At 47.2% G+C, this 16896-nt stretch overlaps 1 protein-coding gene across 3 annotated transcripts; it reads left to right on the forward strand.

The window, feature by feature from the left end:
- Window positions 1-1468: 1468 nt before the first annotated feature.
- Window positions 1469-13740, forward strand: LOC142560738 (uncharacterized). Of its 3 annotated transcripts, none has more exons than XR_012823422.1 (3): window positions 1469-1624; window positions 6524-6719; window positions 11452-13740. XR_012823422.1 is itself a non-coding variant. In XM_075673038.1 (3 exons), exons 1-3 carry the CDS (start codon window positions 1727-1729, stop codon window positions 6811-6813), a joined length of 246 nt encoding a protein of 81 aa, XP_075529153.1. In that variant the 5' UTR covers window positions 1636-1726; the 3' UTR covers window positions 6814-6892. The 3 variants fall into 3 exon arrangements, 2 of the variants coding, with proteins under 2 accessions (XP_075529153.1, XP_075529152.1); XM_075673038.1 differs by lacking the exons at window positions 1469-1624; window positions 11452-13740 and adding exons at window positions 1636-1768; window positions 6806-6892; XM_075673037.1 differs by lacking the exon at window positions 1469-1624 and adding an exon at window positions 1652-1768.
- Window positions 13741-16896: the final 3156 nt, after the last annotated feature.

Raw genomic sequence — 16896 nt, forward strand, 5'->3', positions numbered from 1 at the left:
GCCCTTACATATAGAGGACTGTATCCTGCAGAACCTTGCGACGCGGGTCTAGTTGGTTCACCATTGCCTGTTACGACAAACAGCCGACAAAACGAATAGTAATAAAAACATTACAAAAAAAGCTGCTTGTTCTTTATTACTTTGATTTATGGCGGGCCGTCACACCCAGGTTGACGATGACGAAGTGGAGCGTTCGCATGCTCCAAGCGCTCCATCCAGGTATAGCAGGCGACATATGCGGCAAGAATCGGCAACCTAGTGTCGTAACGATACTTCAGAATTTTTAGTGGAGTGCCATCGATCGGTAAACGGAAAATTTAGATGTCGAAGACCAGAGGCTTGATAAAAGATTTGGCGAAAGTTATTTGCAGCAGCGAAGTTTCTGTATCACGCCGAACGGACGAACGCCGACGTTGGTGAAATGGTGATGTGCTCTTTCTCCCTGTCTTCGTTTTCCGTGCCGTTATCGTCGCAAAGCTATGCATAAACAACACAGCATATTCCACAAGTTTCGCTTTAAACGCTGCTAGCGACGGAGAATACGACTAAGAGATGAAAACAGAGACTTCGCAACCCCGAAGAACGACGTTTATGCGAGCTGTTGTACCGCCGAGCAGTTATGTGCCTGGTGTAGCCGCTACGCTTGGAACAACACGCAGGCACCGTTTCGCATATTTCTCTCCGGCATCGCTATATCCTCGGGACAATGACTCGCTTGGCAAGCTTCACGGAAATGTTGTATAAACATTAGCATGACCGAAGTTCATCCTTTACACCGCCTTCGTTTCTAGTGTAAGGCGCCAAATTTTACGTGTAAGCACCCGAGTCCACCCTTACCACGCCTCCCTTTTTCATTTCGCCATCTCTGTACCCTAAGGCTTTTCAATCCTTCATTCCCTTTCCCACGCAGAGCAGCACGCAGGAGGCTATGTATTAAAAAGCTTTCGCGTCTGCCAACACCAGTATCCGGACTGCGGGGTTTCAGTCTATTGTAGTAAGTGTGAGGGTTTGCTCGATTTACAACACATGCTGTGGCGCTGCTTGGCGTTGGCCGGTGATGGTTCTCGAGGTGAACAGTGGTGGCAGCGAATGCTGCACAGTGAAGTGCTAGCGGACCAACTCAGGGCTGTCCAGAGGGCCCGTGTGATGGCAGAGGGGCTCGGCCTCTCTGTACCGACGTGGGAGCGGCCCGCATCAGTCCCAGACTGATCCCTCAGGACCTCAATAAAGTTCTTCATACCATACCATACCAGTCGATCTGTTGAAGCAGGGCGCGCACTTCCCAAATTGCACCGAAGAGATTGAAGGAGAACGCGGGCGTGAAACGTGACGTGCCACCGCCTGTGAGCACATCGTTGTTAAACAAAGCTGCAGCCTCCACAGGAAGCCGTGAGAGAAATGGAGTTCTGAAGGCCGCAGCCGGCCACAGCTGCTGGTTGCCTGAACGACACAGCTGCAACGTCGCGGGGTTTTCGCGCAAGCAAGCGCCGACCGCGGCCGCCAACTCCCCACCTCCCTCCCCGGCATACCGCAGCTTTGTGAGCCAGTCTAGCGGGAGGCGTTGTCGGTGCCGCACAATGGCGTCGTTTTCAGTTCGGACGTCACATCTGCGCCAGTGGAACGGGTAAGCAAGTAAACGTTGGTTACGCTTACTCTGTTACGCAACGCGCGATCCCGGGGCCAAAGATGCAAAAAGGAGAACGAAGGTTTCGATCAGGCCACGGTTATGCTCCAGGCCACGGCTTGCTTTATTCCCGGTCCACTTGCTGTACGTTTGTGCCACTTTGTTTATTCAGGCTCGCACCATCCGGCTTTGACCATCGTCTTGTCAATAGTCACGAGTGAATGGCATGTCCCGCATGTTGGAGTTGTATTGTTCAGGGTAACCTCGCCGACGACTGTAACAAATACAGAGAGACAGTCGTACAAGGGCTTATAGGGCCTTGTACTGTCTCTCTATATTTGTTACAGTCGTCGGCGAGTTGTTCTTTCAGGGCATTGCCCAAGATTTATAAACATGACCAGCAAGCGTCGGTTTAGCATTTCTTCGCGGCCCACTTTGCGATGACACTACGCTAAGGACATCACAACGGGACACACGTAAAACGAATATCGAGTGGCTCTTGTTTACGAAGGAGCGTTCCAGTCATGTCCTGTGTTTTGCGTAGATGTCCAGGAAAATGAGTACGAAAGTTGTTATAGTGTTATCACATTTCGCCAAGGAAAGTACTCAACGTTTAGGGCATCTCAAATTAAAGCCCTGACAAATCATGCCGGTTGAAGGCACCGATGTTGATGAAGCTTGATCGTCTAAATAGCGGAGGCGCGTATACACTCTAGGAAGGATGACCAGTAATTGGATGGCGTTCATGATCGTTTTAGGGGGACTGCCCTTAAAGCGACAATATAACAAACGAAAGCAAGCAGAAGAGATGAAGTGTGCTCGACCACTCTAACGGGCATGATTCAATTTTGTGATTAATCAGAGCATGAAAAACAGATCATGCTAAGAGACGGGTAGATATGTGGCAGTTTCCCTAATGCGCAACATAATTACTGTAATTGTCCTATAGACATCTCGTTGTTGCGTTAAAGTCTAGAAAAATGTCTGTTTTGTCAGGCGGGCTAGTAATCTGCGAAGTTGTTGGTCGGTTGTCATCCTCGTCTTTCGAAGGCATTTGAAGCGTGCTTTGTTTTGCTTTAATGATCATAATGATTCGCTCCAAAAATGGCAGTAACACTGGAGGTTAGGCCAGTAATCAGGTGGTCTTGAGAGAACAGAGAGATAATTGAAAATACCAAGGATCGCCGACTTAAAGCAAACAAACGAATGCGTAATGCAGTAGTCAGCCTTTCTATCCTATTTCGCCGTCGTGAATCAGCATGTGTTTTCAATTTTTCCGATATTGTAGCTTAGGAGGTGCAGGATCGATAGCGATGAAATAATACGCAATCCTGTGGTTTTGCGCATACATCAAATGCCAATGGATGTTGATGATATTTCTTGAGACTGGTCAAAGTGTCTCGACATGCTAAAGTTTATATTTATATGCTATAGTAATATTTATATACAGTATTTCAGGCTTTAGAAAAAAATTCTTCGTAGTCCTCTATTCATTTGAAGTCCGGCGTTTTGGTCCTTCTCTATTCGTCCGTGTTTATTTGTGCACTTGAACGATGTTTCGTAGCCCCTACATCTGTTCTTTGAATGACGACATTTATAAAGGCGCTTTAACCAAATTGCTTCACTTTCTCAGTCTTCGGCTAAAACGGGCATAGCCTGATTGTCAACCGTCATGCAAGCCGCCTTTATGCACTTTTTCGTCTCTTTTTGCATCGAGGCTGTTCATAGGAGATTCACAAAGGACACATTGTTGGGGTGTTTTACGACAACACACCATAAATTTGTCGTCAGAAATCGCTGCATGTCAATGGCCAAAAGCTGAACAGGCCGAGTTAAGTAACACCACCTGAGACAGTTCCAGGAGGAGCACTTTCGAGGTGACCAATTACGCTTCACGTGACCACGCTAATCAGGCAGAGAGTGACTACGCCAACCATGCATGGGCTACTTGCACACATATTTATAATTACTTTTACTGTTGCGTCAGCGCTTGCAAACCTCTGCTTCTGCGTTTGCTCAGAAATCAAACAGACCTACACTTTGCGCGCCTCTTTCGGCTAATCCATTACATCGAGAAAATCTCCGGCTGAGTCGCATGTGCACAAAGTCATGCAGCCTCATGAAGTGTATGTAGTAATGTAGTAAATGTAGAATATCCATTGAAGACTGCAGGTTGTCAGGCTTTTCAGACCCACGATCAATGGCGAGAACCCCTCACGGAGTTCGAACAGTGTCGACGTGGTCGCTGCCGTACATTGAGGTGGCTAGAATATGAGCATGTAATTGTCTGTGTTCGCTAAAATGTGCATTCTGTAGCAGTAAAGAAGCCATCGACCGCAACTGATCACACATGCAAAAGGGCGTTGCAGGCATTTGCATTATTATGATTTTATCAAGAGGTGCGGAACTAAGGCAGTACCAATTACAGAGCGAGTTCGAGGGAACCATACTTGTAATCGAGATGAAGAGAAAGAAATGGAGTTCTACTGGTAACAATGCGCAAAGCAGTGACTGCCGGTCCATTGGAATAGAAGAACCTTTACAAAGGCGGGGCAATACAGCTTATGCCAGCATAAAAAGAATAATCATCTTTGTTTACCACATAGTCATGTACTGTATGGGAAAACGACTAAGTGATGTTATGACACTAGACAAGCTGTATTAAAAAATACACTAGGTTGACACGTAAACCAGTTTTAGCTGGAAGCGTTTGGGAAATCCTTCTAACCTGTAGTGGGCACAAACCGGCGATCGGAAGCCTTCTTTTAAGCTCAGTTGTTACTACACACTACAGGCCTAATGTGGACATTTTGGGTTCAATTCTCACCTTCGAATACGGCACCCGTTTAAATTCGCCTCGATGTCAATGAGTGAAACTTGAAGGTGTTGTGGATGTCGCGAAGTCACATTTATAGAAGGCAAGACTGTCACGCTGAATGCAAGGGGTCAACTGTTTATTAAGATAGAATAGGCAAGCGACAGAATGGAAACTTTTCACACAGCCATCGATGGACTACGACTCAAAAGTTCCATTGAAGTTTCAATTTTGATCTCCTTTCTCTCCGCCATATCTCCGCCGAATCCCCCCTTCAACGAGCCTGCACGTCCTTAAAAGCATCCACAACATCACCCTCGCCCCATCGTTCGTCCAATCACACCGCGGTGTGCGTAGTGCGCACACAACGGAGCTCCAGGGTCACACTATTCGGAGCTCCAACACCTCGAGACCGTTGCCATAACTCCTTTGCAGTGTGACGCGTCTCTTGTCTCACAACCTCGCAAGACCCAGTCCCTCAAAGAAAACACTTTAACGCACGTTGGGGCATCTGGTGCGTTCGCGGAATGTCTCGGCATGAGTGCGGTCCAGCGGCGATGGGTTGACTTCGAGACCACGGCACTGCTGCAGCGATCATAACGGCGGAAGCCCCGATTCGCAGTCAACCCACTTACGCGCTCTACGTAAGCCGCGGCTCCTCCCCCCCCCCCCCTATGGCTATAATTAACCACCGCCGTCTTGTTGTCGGGCCGCGCGTCTCTTTTATTACGAGAGCAATTATATGGACACTCCGGGCGCATTTCTGCCGTCAGCGTCGCCGTCGCCGTGAGGTTCCGTATGAGTGGAAGCGTGTGAGTGTGAGCCGGCGCACGCGGTCACGGTGCCTCGATGTCCTCCTCGTTCGCGCCTCCGTACGGAGTGGACAACCGTAGCGTCTACTGCGGTGTTGGCCACGCGAATCGCGGACGGCGTAGTAGACGCTTTGGCGGACGCCATACGGACGCGTTGCCGGCGCTCGTGTGTTAAAAATTGGAGGACGCTTAAGCTTCGCCTTCAAGAGTGGAACGCGACAGCGTTCCCGTCGACCCGCCAAGGGGTATTGGGCTACGGCGCAGCGACAACGCGCCCCGCATCGGACGCGGTGAGCGTCAAGCAACGCAGCGTTCGGCGCGACAACGAAATGCGCGCCTCAGCAAGCGACGCACGCCTGAGCCTTCTAAGGTAACACCGCGTTCACTAGAGGCGCTTTTGTACCGCTTTGAAGCATCGAACTCGTGGCTCAGTGGTAACGTCTCCGTCTCACACTCCGGAGACCCTGGTTCGATTCCCACCCAGCCCATCTTGGAAGTTGCTTTTTATTTATGAAGTGCCTGCCGTGATTTATCGCTCACGGCCAACGCCGCGGACGCCGACGCCGACACCGACGCCGACGCCGACGACACCGGCTTTTCTGCGACACGAGCTCCTTAACGCTATCGCGTTAAAAGCGATCTGCGAGGTGGCTAAAGTGCTCGCCCGTGCGGGCCTCATCTTCAAAGCGATCTGGCATGTTTGCAGAGTGCGCGCAGTGCAGGTAGCTTCGTGTGTGCTGTGCTTTCGACGTTTCGTTCGCGCTGAAGCGAAACATTCATGAAGGACAATTCGCTCGCTGCTGCCGCAATTAGTTAAAACACGTTGATGGGCTAGTTGGTTTGAATGCACGATAGAATGTGTAAGCGCGACTGAACAAGGACGTAGAAAGAAGCACACACGCAAAGACAGCTCTGTCTTTGCTGTCTTTGTGTGTATGTTTCTTTCTACGTCCTCGGTGATGAGTCACGCTTACACATTCTATCATTGTTAATTTAGTTAGTAAGCGAACGTTTACAAGTTTACACGGCCTAAAAATCTACTATCCTTACTTCGTACAGTTATCTACTAATTTGCTACCTCAATCAGTGCTTCACCTTCCGGGCGGCGCTGCGAATTTTTTACCACACCGCACGGCCCTTACAAGTAGCCGCCCGCACAAACAGTGCCCTACTCCACTGCAACAATTCGTGTATACCGCATTCGTACATGCGTGTTTGCGTAATGTTGCGCTTTCGTGGTTGTTCCAGTGAACTTTTCTTTCAACCGTGCAGCACTGCAGGGCTGGCGCCATGACGGAATCGCAGTGGCTGGTGCTTCTGATTGCCCAGGTGGTCGCGGCCTTCGTGTGTCCGCCGAACATCTGCGAGAAAGCCAAGTGCCCCCATGTCTCTGCGGAGACCTGCCACGGTCGACTCAGCACCGAAGGCAGCCTCTGCGGGTGCTGCGAGGTCTGCATGCACGAATTAGGTGATTAAACTTGGTCAGGGGTGGAGCGAAAGGTGGAGATTGAGAAGGGCAGATCTTCATTCCGTCTTACCTGTTTTACGATTCAGGCCTTTAGACATAACAGAGGAAAACGGGGATGATAGCCAAAGGACATAAATATACATATATGTACAAAGCATTTTCTGTTAAGCATCACAGTGCCCCACATGACAATGTAACACACGATAATATAACTGCGTACTTCTTAATATACATAAAGTTGAAAGTGCTGCGAGGTAAAAAAAAGACCTGCGTATATATATATATATATATATATATATATATATATATATATATATATATATATATATATATATATATATATATATATATATATATATACTCACAAGCCTGTCTCACTTATTTATTATGATGCAATAAGATAGGCTATCTAATCCGCGGTACTCGAAATAAAATGTGGGAGCTGCTTCTACTCATTACAATTTTTCGGATGAAATGAATTCAGAAAGGTAGCAGTTTTGCATGAGAGATCAAAAACCTTACGTGCGTGGTCAAGGCGACGTGATGCCAAATGAGGGTTCGTATACCGTATTATATAGTCTTATTAGGTGGTATGGAGGCGCACAGTACACACAGATGATCACAACAAAGAAAGGCAGTGACGGAGCAGGCGCTGGGAACCTGACCCAGAAGTGTATGAAAGCAACACAGTATTGACAAGCACAACTAATCAGGTTGGCGCTCACAACACCGAGAGCTCAACGGGAAGAAAACAAGGAATATAATGCACCCGGAATCATCGCTGCGAAATCAGAACTACCATATATATAACACCCTTCGTAGACGCGTGCTCAGAAACACGGACGTCAAAAAACAAGCTTGAAAAGCAGCACCAGGCCTTATCCCGAACGTAACCTTGTTTGAACACAAAAATTGGTTTGCCCCAACAATGTCCCGACTTCCAACTAAGAACGCCATCCGGCCCGTCATCAAGTGCGGTTTCTTCCTCGAAAGCCAAATGGTACACGCCTAATAACACCATTAGATTGTTGATGGCTTTGACTAGGTGTTGAGATAATCGAGGTGTCGTTGATTGCCGATTGGAACGGTTGTTCGGCCGCCAATGCTACGTGATGATGTTACATCGATGGCCATAGCTGACGGATCGAGCGATGTCTTGCGCATCTGGGAGCAAGCGCTCCCAAGGGTGCTGCTATTCGGGGCGTAGTCACGTTTCGTCGTATTGTCAAAAACTCAGTAATGGCTGTGTTTTGAGTAAAATCAAGAGAGGCCGTAGCATCCCTCTGGGCCAATCAGAGCTGACGAGACGGCAACAACGAAAGCACAACGGAATTTGACACTGTTCCTAACAGTACACCAAGTCTACAAATAGTAAAGCAACGAAGTCTCCACTATACACGGCCTATCACAACCTGCGCGTGTGCATCATGTCGTGTGACCCGCATGGAGCTCAGGTTAATCGGTTAGGGATCAGCCACAACTGCAGAAGAGCGCGGACAAGTTCCCCAAGTAGTGTTAAATTCGTTTGCTATGCCGCGCAGTCCGTGCTAGCTGATTTGTAAAGTCGAGGTTTTTAAATACCGTGTTTTTGACGCCAGATATACTGGTGTCTGTTCCTGCTGAGGCCAACCTCGGGCCCTTCGAAGAAACCAAGTCGCTTCAATCCTTACCGAATTCAGAACACAGGGTGCGCATATGTGTGCTTGTGTCAGTGACGCCTGTAAGCTAGTAAAAGTAAACAAACTCCTCTACACGATTAGTTCAGTTTTGTGCAGAGCATCCTTTTGCTTTACTTAGCAGTTTGTGATACAAATCTTTCATTGGCATTCTACTGCTGAGCATAAGCTAGAAGGTTTGATGGCAGTGAAATGCACGAGCGCTTGTGTATATAGATTTAGGGGCAAATTTAAGAGGAACCTTTCCCTATGCGCAAACTCCAGCTTTCTGTATCCCTAAAACGTGACGGCACATTTTGTTCGTTGTCAGGATGGCGCGCGAGGGGGCTGTATAAGTACGGCGACGACAGGAACCGCTAACTTGAGTTCGTATACGTGCAAAAATAGTCGCACATATACTTTTTGGGTCCTGTACAATGTCGCAACTGACAGTATACAAAGGTGCAGTAGTTGCGTGGCTAGCACAGCTGCCAATACGTTCACAGAGGTACGATGTGAACTGTAATAATAGAGCCGACAACACAGCTAGAACCACGACAAAAGCGAGACCCAAAAGAAGACAAAACAGAACAATGTGCGACAGAGCTGTAAGGCATCATCAAAAGAAAATCTGTTTTTTTTGTTTGTTTTTCAGTAGCAGGAAAAGTTAAAATCAAGAAATTTTGCCGTCCCCGACTCTGTCATGTCGGGACCCAGGACGTAGACTCAAACGTCCGCACTGTCCCACTAAATTCGGTATATGGTTGGTGACCCTATACACTCCATGGGGGCGAAGGAAGAGCGTCGAAGATTGTTTGAAAATATACGGCGACTAGCCCCGCAATTCAAGCGCTCTGGTTCTCAGCTATTGGTCTACACAAATGAGTAAAAAATGCATCGCTGGAGTTCCGTTTGCCTCAGAAGTAATAAAACTTCCCCCCCAAAAAGCAATATAGAGCCCCACGTAGCAGCACATATCAAATTTTATAATGGAATTGATGAGGAATAAAGCGCGAATACGGACAATCATCTGGCTGAGAACAAGCGCTTAGAAACGAAGTTGGACATGCCATTCAGTGACCTGTCCGACGAATCGTTTAGCGGTGGTATACAGGGGAGAGTCCTTGCAGTGAAGTGCTTGGGGCCCCCGGAATCATTTGTTATGCAGGTCACTTCGTTGTAAAGATCGCGCATCGAACAGCTCACAACAGAACAGGGGCATGATTGTTCCTTCATTGTACACATCACTTCGTTGTAGAGGCATTTGTTGTACAGGCACTCGACGTATATTGGAAGTTAAAGCAGCGTGTGTCAAGTCCAAGGAAACGCGGCCAACTATGGCGGAAAACGAAAAAACGCCCTTGTCTAGTACAGGTTCAAAAATTCCCAAGAAAGTTTAAGGGGGAAGGCTGCCAAGGTTCCTCGATTGGTACTCCCTCGCGCCAATCAATGGTCGTGGGTTTGGCTCCGAGTGGCGGCGGCAAATTGTCTTTTTTATTTCCCGTTTCCTTATTATTTTGTTGTTGCAATTAAAGACGCTTAATTTCTCACGCGCTTCCCTTGGCTTGGTTTTAGTAAGAAACGGCAGAGCTTTCTGGTCCTCCTTGCTAATCGCGCTCATAAACGAAATTAGAGCTCTTCCTTCGTGGGACGTTTCAAGATGACGCAGCAAAGAGTAATTGAAGATGACTTGGAGAGGCCTTCGTGTTGCGTGGAACTCGCCGACAGTCGTTACAGGGATGATGATTAAAGATGTCTTGTTGCTTTTATACAAAACTCTAACTAAGTAAAGGTGACGCAACGCAGTGCGTACGTACTGATAAAAGACGTCAACAACCAATAAAAAAAGCTAAAGCTACGTTTCCAAAATGACAAAAGGTAATTAGACGATAAGCATTCGTTTTCTCCTTATAGAGACTCTTCGGAGGACGTGCTTTATTTTCTTTAAACTACTGATAACATCCTCTAATACCAAGAATATCTCGAAAGTCGCAGCGCATGCTGTATAGTCGTTCTCAAACCATACGCTTGGCTATTACATAGTATGTAGCGCTGCAAAAAGTACTCTTCAGATAAACTCCCTAGCAAGGCATTGTGAACACGCCTGCATGTCTTAAGGTGCGCAAACATTCTCCGTGATGTAGTTCTGTAGTAAACTTTAATGCGCAATAGCAGTGGCTCCGCACTAAAAGTAGAATCGGGCTGATACGTCCTGTCACGTGTCGCCGACGCATTGCCATCTCGCAATTACGTTGCAGTTTCTACAACTTTTCTTCACTTGGCCACGCGCCGCAAACGCTACCGACGTCACGCGCATGGCAACACACAGGCCATCCACGAATCGTTGCTGGCGCAAGCGAAAGCAACGTAGCCTTCACTTATTACTCGCCGCAGTAGCAAACTGCAATGGCCTTTCCTATCGCAACGGAACTCTCACCAAATGATCGGCATTCATGAATTAAGTATCAGTTTGCAAATAACAATGTGGATGACGACTTCATCAATTTTTCGTGTTTCCGCCCATCGTGTAATATAACAGCAGAACTTTTTGTTGGGTTAGTTGGTGCATATTACTGAAGTACTTTAGCGCCAAACAGACGTGTCTCTTCTTCTTGTGTCGTCTGTTCGGCGCTAAAGTACTTCAGTGTAATATAACCCGCAAGGTGTTTTTAGGGAAACAAGGCGAAAGTCAAACTCTGTGGTGCCCTGTGTAAACACTTGCAGTCAGTTTGCTTTTCTCCTAACCCAGACCTGCATTTTACTGGAAAGAGTGTGGTCACATAAAGTGAACCAGCTCAGCCTTTTAGACAGTCGTGATGTCCGATAAAATGTGCAAGATGTTTAGGCAGCATTTCATTTATTATAAAGGTATGCGTAGCATGATTTGACAGTTGTTGTCATGGGCATCGTATCAAGTCAACCCAGTGGCGGAGGTGACTCAAGATGAATAAATGCCCTAATTCACAAAATAAAACACGGATTCAGAGGAGAAATGTTCTTTGGTGTTCAAGTATTTTTTTGTCTGTAAACTTTTGTGCCAGCGTGTGAGTGATGTTTCTTTCTCGTTTTCATTTCAGAGCTTGGAGAACCATGCATGTTCTTGCCATTGCTCGGTGTGCCCGAAATATACAGATGTGCGAAGGGTCTCATCTGCTATTCTGATACCAAAGTGTGCAGTCTACCTCACTGGCACATGGCTACTAAAGATAACTACAGAAAATTTTAGAATTTTTTTCACGTTTAATAATTAAAGCAACCCTGGCATCACAAGACCTGGGACTACAACTCCGCAATTCCAACATTTACTTAGTGTTTAGAAAAAATGCTGCTGCAAATAATATCGTTCTTGGAAGCCTGCCTCTATGGCAATGTTGAGCTTTCAGATTATCGCCCCTGTACTTCACACAGGTGTACATTAAGGCGAAGTGGAGAAGGCGTTTAATAGAGCGCTAATGACTATTCATGCTCGGCGGTCAAGTGTTTTGTAAAGGCACCAAGGCTCAGTGACGCCTTGGTGCCTTGATATATAACAGCGCACCTTGTAGAAGTTTCAATGTAACCAGTGTCATTAAGAACATAGGCTTTATTTCGGCAAGTGTAATTCACTTCTTGTATTTTCTTCGGGCACCGAATATTTCAAAAGTTCGAGTGTTTGTTATCTCAAGCGCCATTAAGAGAATACATTTTTTATATATATGCCTATATTTTGCCTGCTTTTTTACATTTAGTTCAGCGTGATGCCAACAGTCACCTGCCGTGCAAATTAGGCGACGCGTAAAAAGGCGTCAAGTGCCAACATTGTATTTTTTGCAACACGCATCCCGATTTAACAGCAACCAGCACGTATACGCGGAACGTGCTTCCTTTTGATCTTTCTTGCTTTAAGGCGTTTGCTCTATCGCACATAAGAAGTACCGACTTCACTGAGAAGCTGCAGACGCTAGCCTGGCTCCCAAGAACATTAGAGCTACGAAGCACCAAAATAATATCACGGATACACAAGAATATGAAAGCAGGAAGTTTTGTTTCTGCTTTCTTTTACGCCACTATGCGACCTTTCAGTTGACTGTTGGCGTTCGTGCTGTCCACTTGCCTTTTCTTGTCTGCACACCTACTTTTGTTCCTAACATGAAACCGCATCAACCAACCCAACTTTCCATAGTTCTAAAAAAAATATAAAGACAGCGTAGGAACAAGAGCCAGTCGACTTGTCTATGCGTATACGCATGTTCTTTTTTTCATTCGGTCATTAACTTTTGTCTCGCCTATATGGTCATATAACAACAAAATGTTGTGCAGAAGCCGGGGATGCAGTTAGGCAACATTTTCGATGTTGTCAAATAAATAACTAAGCGTAAGAATCTAACTTCGGAACTGTACAGCGAGGCAGGTGCGTAACTAATGTATGCACGTGTTACCATTGTGTTCAGTAATATGGGCTTTTATTATGGTGACGATAATGCGTCCTCGGTCAACTTATACCAGATCGTTGGTTGCCAAGCATGACAGTAAAAGAACACATTTGAACGAAATAACTTTAATTTGCGTGCACAAAAAAAAAGAAAAATATTGTTGACTTACGTTCGTTCGCAATAGTTGACTGACCCGAATAGGCACCTTTCGTTCGTATCACAGATCGTGGGTGCCGAGTTCCTAGCCGTGCGCTCACCGGAAACAAAATCTTCCAAACATACACGTGGCCAAGCTGACGGCGTCAAATGCTGGCTATTTATGCTGGCAATCCAAAGCCGACGCTCGTCTGTAGCCTCAGCCGCGGAGTCGCCGGGGCTGAAGAAACGCTTCACCTTCACTTCCGAAAGTTATTTTCGCAGCCGAATACGGCACAGTGGTATAGCCCGTTGACCTTCAGTCATCTGATATCGCAGCAATCACAGGCGAAACGCGTTAGAATAACACTAATTCGCGATGACAACGCTACCGCTCCAAACTGCCGCTGGGTGCGACGACGATCCACACGTACCAGTGCAAGAAGGAAAGTGGCGCGGCGCGCTGGTTTGAGGCTTATATTCCTCCTCGCCGCTAAAACAGTCTATATTTGCTCATGTATTGCCTTGTTTTTACAGCGAAGCTCTATGCCTCTACCGTCCAAGGAAATTTTCGTGTCGTTGGCGTGGTAAGCAAATACCTCCCCATACGCGGGCCGATCCCGGAGATAGTGCATCGCCCGGCCGACCCGCGGCGGAGGCGAAGCAGGCGTTAAGCACTCCACATACGTGGGCCGATCCCGAAGATAGTGCAATTCGGGGCCGACCTGCGGCGGAGGCGCAGTTCCCCATTAAAGGGCCCACATACACAGCTTCGCTAGTCATTCTACTTCACAGAGTGGAAGGGCACTGAGATTTTTTTTTAACACTTTGATGCCTGTCGATTTCTGTATTTTCTTCTTGTCATTTTTATGATTATATAATTGCTGTGGAAGGTTATTGTGCGCTTCTGCTCGTTCGTGCACTTGCCCCTCAATCATGTTTTCAGTGATTGTAAGTAAATAAATAATTTAGTTGTTTAATTGCCGTGGCCGCGGTTAGGAAAAGCCAGGTTTGCGTTGTTTTCTCGACAGGTTTGTCTTTGTCGCCCTTGTTATATGAACATCTCTAGCTGCTTCCGCCGTAATGTGCAATATTTTGCACGATATAGTATTTTAAATGCCGTTGTGCAATGACTACTTCCGATAGGCTTTGTTGCAAGTCTGACGAGCCTATAGCGCCAAGTGCATCTCAATGTGAAATACGTCTTGGCTAACGCGCTTCGCCGCTTCACTCGTTTTACAAATAAGGGCTTTGCTTTGCCTTTATTCGCAAAACGTTCTGAATGGCACAATAGCTGGAGAGGTGGGTACTTGCTCACAATTGTAATTTTATCGGGGAACGACGCGGGTGCGAGCGACTTGAGCTTCATTGACTCTTCGCGAATTATTCCAATTGCTTCGTGCTGCGATCGTACAGCGTTCACCTCCATGGCCACAGCACAAGTCACCATTCGCACCGGGGTACACCTTACGACAACCGTAGCGCATTGATACCATGGCCACGGTCACTACGACCACGGAGGCTATACGGCTACGGCCATTACGGTTATGGTATCGGACATTACGGCTCATGTACGAAGACGGGAATGATATGAAGCAGTGCGATCCCTCAGAAATGGCTAACGTGTACCGATATCGTAATATTCGAAAGCACAAGACGCGCTGGAAGGACACGCTCGACATTCAGCAGCAGACGTTCTTTAAATTGCGCTTCCTCTCCATGCACGGTAAGAATACACACGGAAACAGGGATGTCGAAAAGAAGACCTACAAGGGATCGAAAGGACGTCAGTGTCTTTATATGAAGATTAAACGTGATATGTTCGTATAGAAGGAAAGGAGGTGATCAAAAATCTATGGGCACTTTGCTGAGCTAAACTGCGATAGGCGAAAGGCTATCTATGAATGCCTCTGTCGCTGTTGTCTTAACTTCTCTACGAACGGACGCCGCCGTGGTCGCGAGCATGGGATGTGATCACAGCCATGTGGCTGCTAGGTTTGTCGCCGATGTGCGCGCACCCCCACGCGCATGTCCGCGCTGTCCCACGCGCCACTCGCACAGCGCTGCTGGCATGGCGCCTCCTCTCCTTGCTCCCCTCGCCGGTGACCGCTTTCCTGCGTCCATCACGGATTGGGCCGGGAGACTCGTGGGCCACTAACGGCTTAGGCCTTAAAAAGCGACCGCTTCTGATGCAGTTGTCACCGTGGTGGAGCGTATCGTTTGGTTCATGCCGCTGCCGTGTGTTTAGCCGAACATCGCAAGTGATCGCCCTTACATTCGCATTGCGGCAGGGCAAACGAGCAGTGGCGAACTTTCATGAAAAGCCTGTGCAAAATAATCTCTTGATCCTAACAGCGCACGACGCGAACGCTGTCGGTTTCTTTTACCGATTGTTTGCGTGCATGATGCGACTGCGCTTTTGCCAGCGGCAAAAAAAAATATATGAAAACACCCGTGTGCTTAGATTTAGGTGCGCGTTAAAGATCTCCAGGTGGTCGAAATTTCCGCAGTCCTCCCCTACGGCGTGCCTCATAATCAGAAAGTGGTTCTGGCACGTAAAACCCTACAATTTAATTTTTTAAGATATATCAAAACAACTTGAAAGCAAAATGTGTATAGAAAAAGCGGCTGGGTGAGTCTGCTGCAGTGGATAGCTTATTGTTGAGGGGCCCTGTGGAAAGGCGGCGTTCGAATGATAATAATAATACTTGTGGTTTTACGTGCCAAAACCACTTTCTGATTATGAGGCACGCCGTAGTGGAGGACTCCGGAAATTTTGACCACCTGGGGTTCTTTAACGTGCACCTAAATCTAAGCACACGGGTGTTTTCGCATTTCGCCCCCATCGAAATGCGGCCGCCGTGGCCGGGATTCGATCCCGCGACCTCGTGCTCAGCAGCCCAACACCATAGCCACTGAGCAACGACGGCGGGTGGTGTTCGAATGATAAGAAACTATTGAATTTGGAAGTCGGGAAGACAAGATTACCCCTCAACAGAATCATAAAGTGGTTACCCCAGAAATATTTTTAGCGAAGTTTCAAGTTATTACTTGCTTCTGCAGCCAAATGGACAAAAAAAAAAGATGAATAAGATTTTGTTCAGCGATGGTGCCGTAAAGTTCCAGTCTCAACTTCGTTCATTTCATCCCGCTCACTGCTGCGTACATTTTTTTCGGAGTTTGCGTGTGAGTGGACGTATTTGCGTTTTCTTTTTTTTTTTCTTTTCTCTCCGTCATTGCTCTCCTATGGTTTATTAAATACGTCGTAGCATGCCAAATCCTTTCGCGCGGTTAACATCTCCAGTTATCGCTATCAGACTTCTCTCACCAGCCCGCACGTATGTTCGCCTACTGGTTGACTGCACGGTTTTCTTGTGAAGCTCTTGGAATATGCGAGGTGTGTGCACGATGCTACGTGGTACGAATGGCATAACATGCCAGTGAGCGTTAGAGGGGCTACTGTGCTATAGGTGTAGCGGTCAAGCATAACCCAGCCCCGATTTCTCTGAACAGATTGGCTCAGAAGACATAGAATTCAAAATATCATGTCATTTTGTTCCTTACTCTACCTAACTGGCAGCGCTATCGAAGTACCATAGTACTGTGCTTTTGGTTATTTACTGCAGACGGCCGTATTCGAAGATACAACGTTGACAAGTTGGCGTTCCTGGGCGCGCGCCTGGAAACCTAAAAACATAAATTCATTTGCCACGCGTTTTACATAGTTGTACAATTGCACAATCTTTTCCGTAAACGTGTCGACAAAAATGCAGCGTTTAGGACTGCCCAGACGGTTATCGTTCGCGGCCGCCTGTTCATTGTCTCGAACGTGACCAATATGCGTTGTCTTTCTTCTTCAACATAGCACGTCGCACATTGGTTGTCTCCCGCGAAGTGAGGAAACAATGCTGTACCGCTTACGCTTGGGCGTTGCATTCACCAATGCATGTACGTGTTTGATCGGAATGGCTGATA

Source organism: Dermacentor variabilis, chromosome 10 (assembly GCF_050947875.1).
Source record: "Dermacentor variabilis isolate Ectoservices chromosome 10, ASM5094787v1, whole genome shotgun sequence".
Classification (NCBI taxonomy): domain Eukaryota; kingdom Metazoa; phylum Arthropoda; class Arachnida; order Ixodida; family Ixodidae; genus Dermacentor; species Dermacentor variabilis.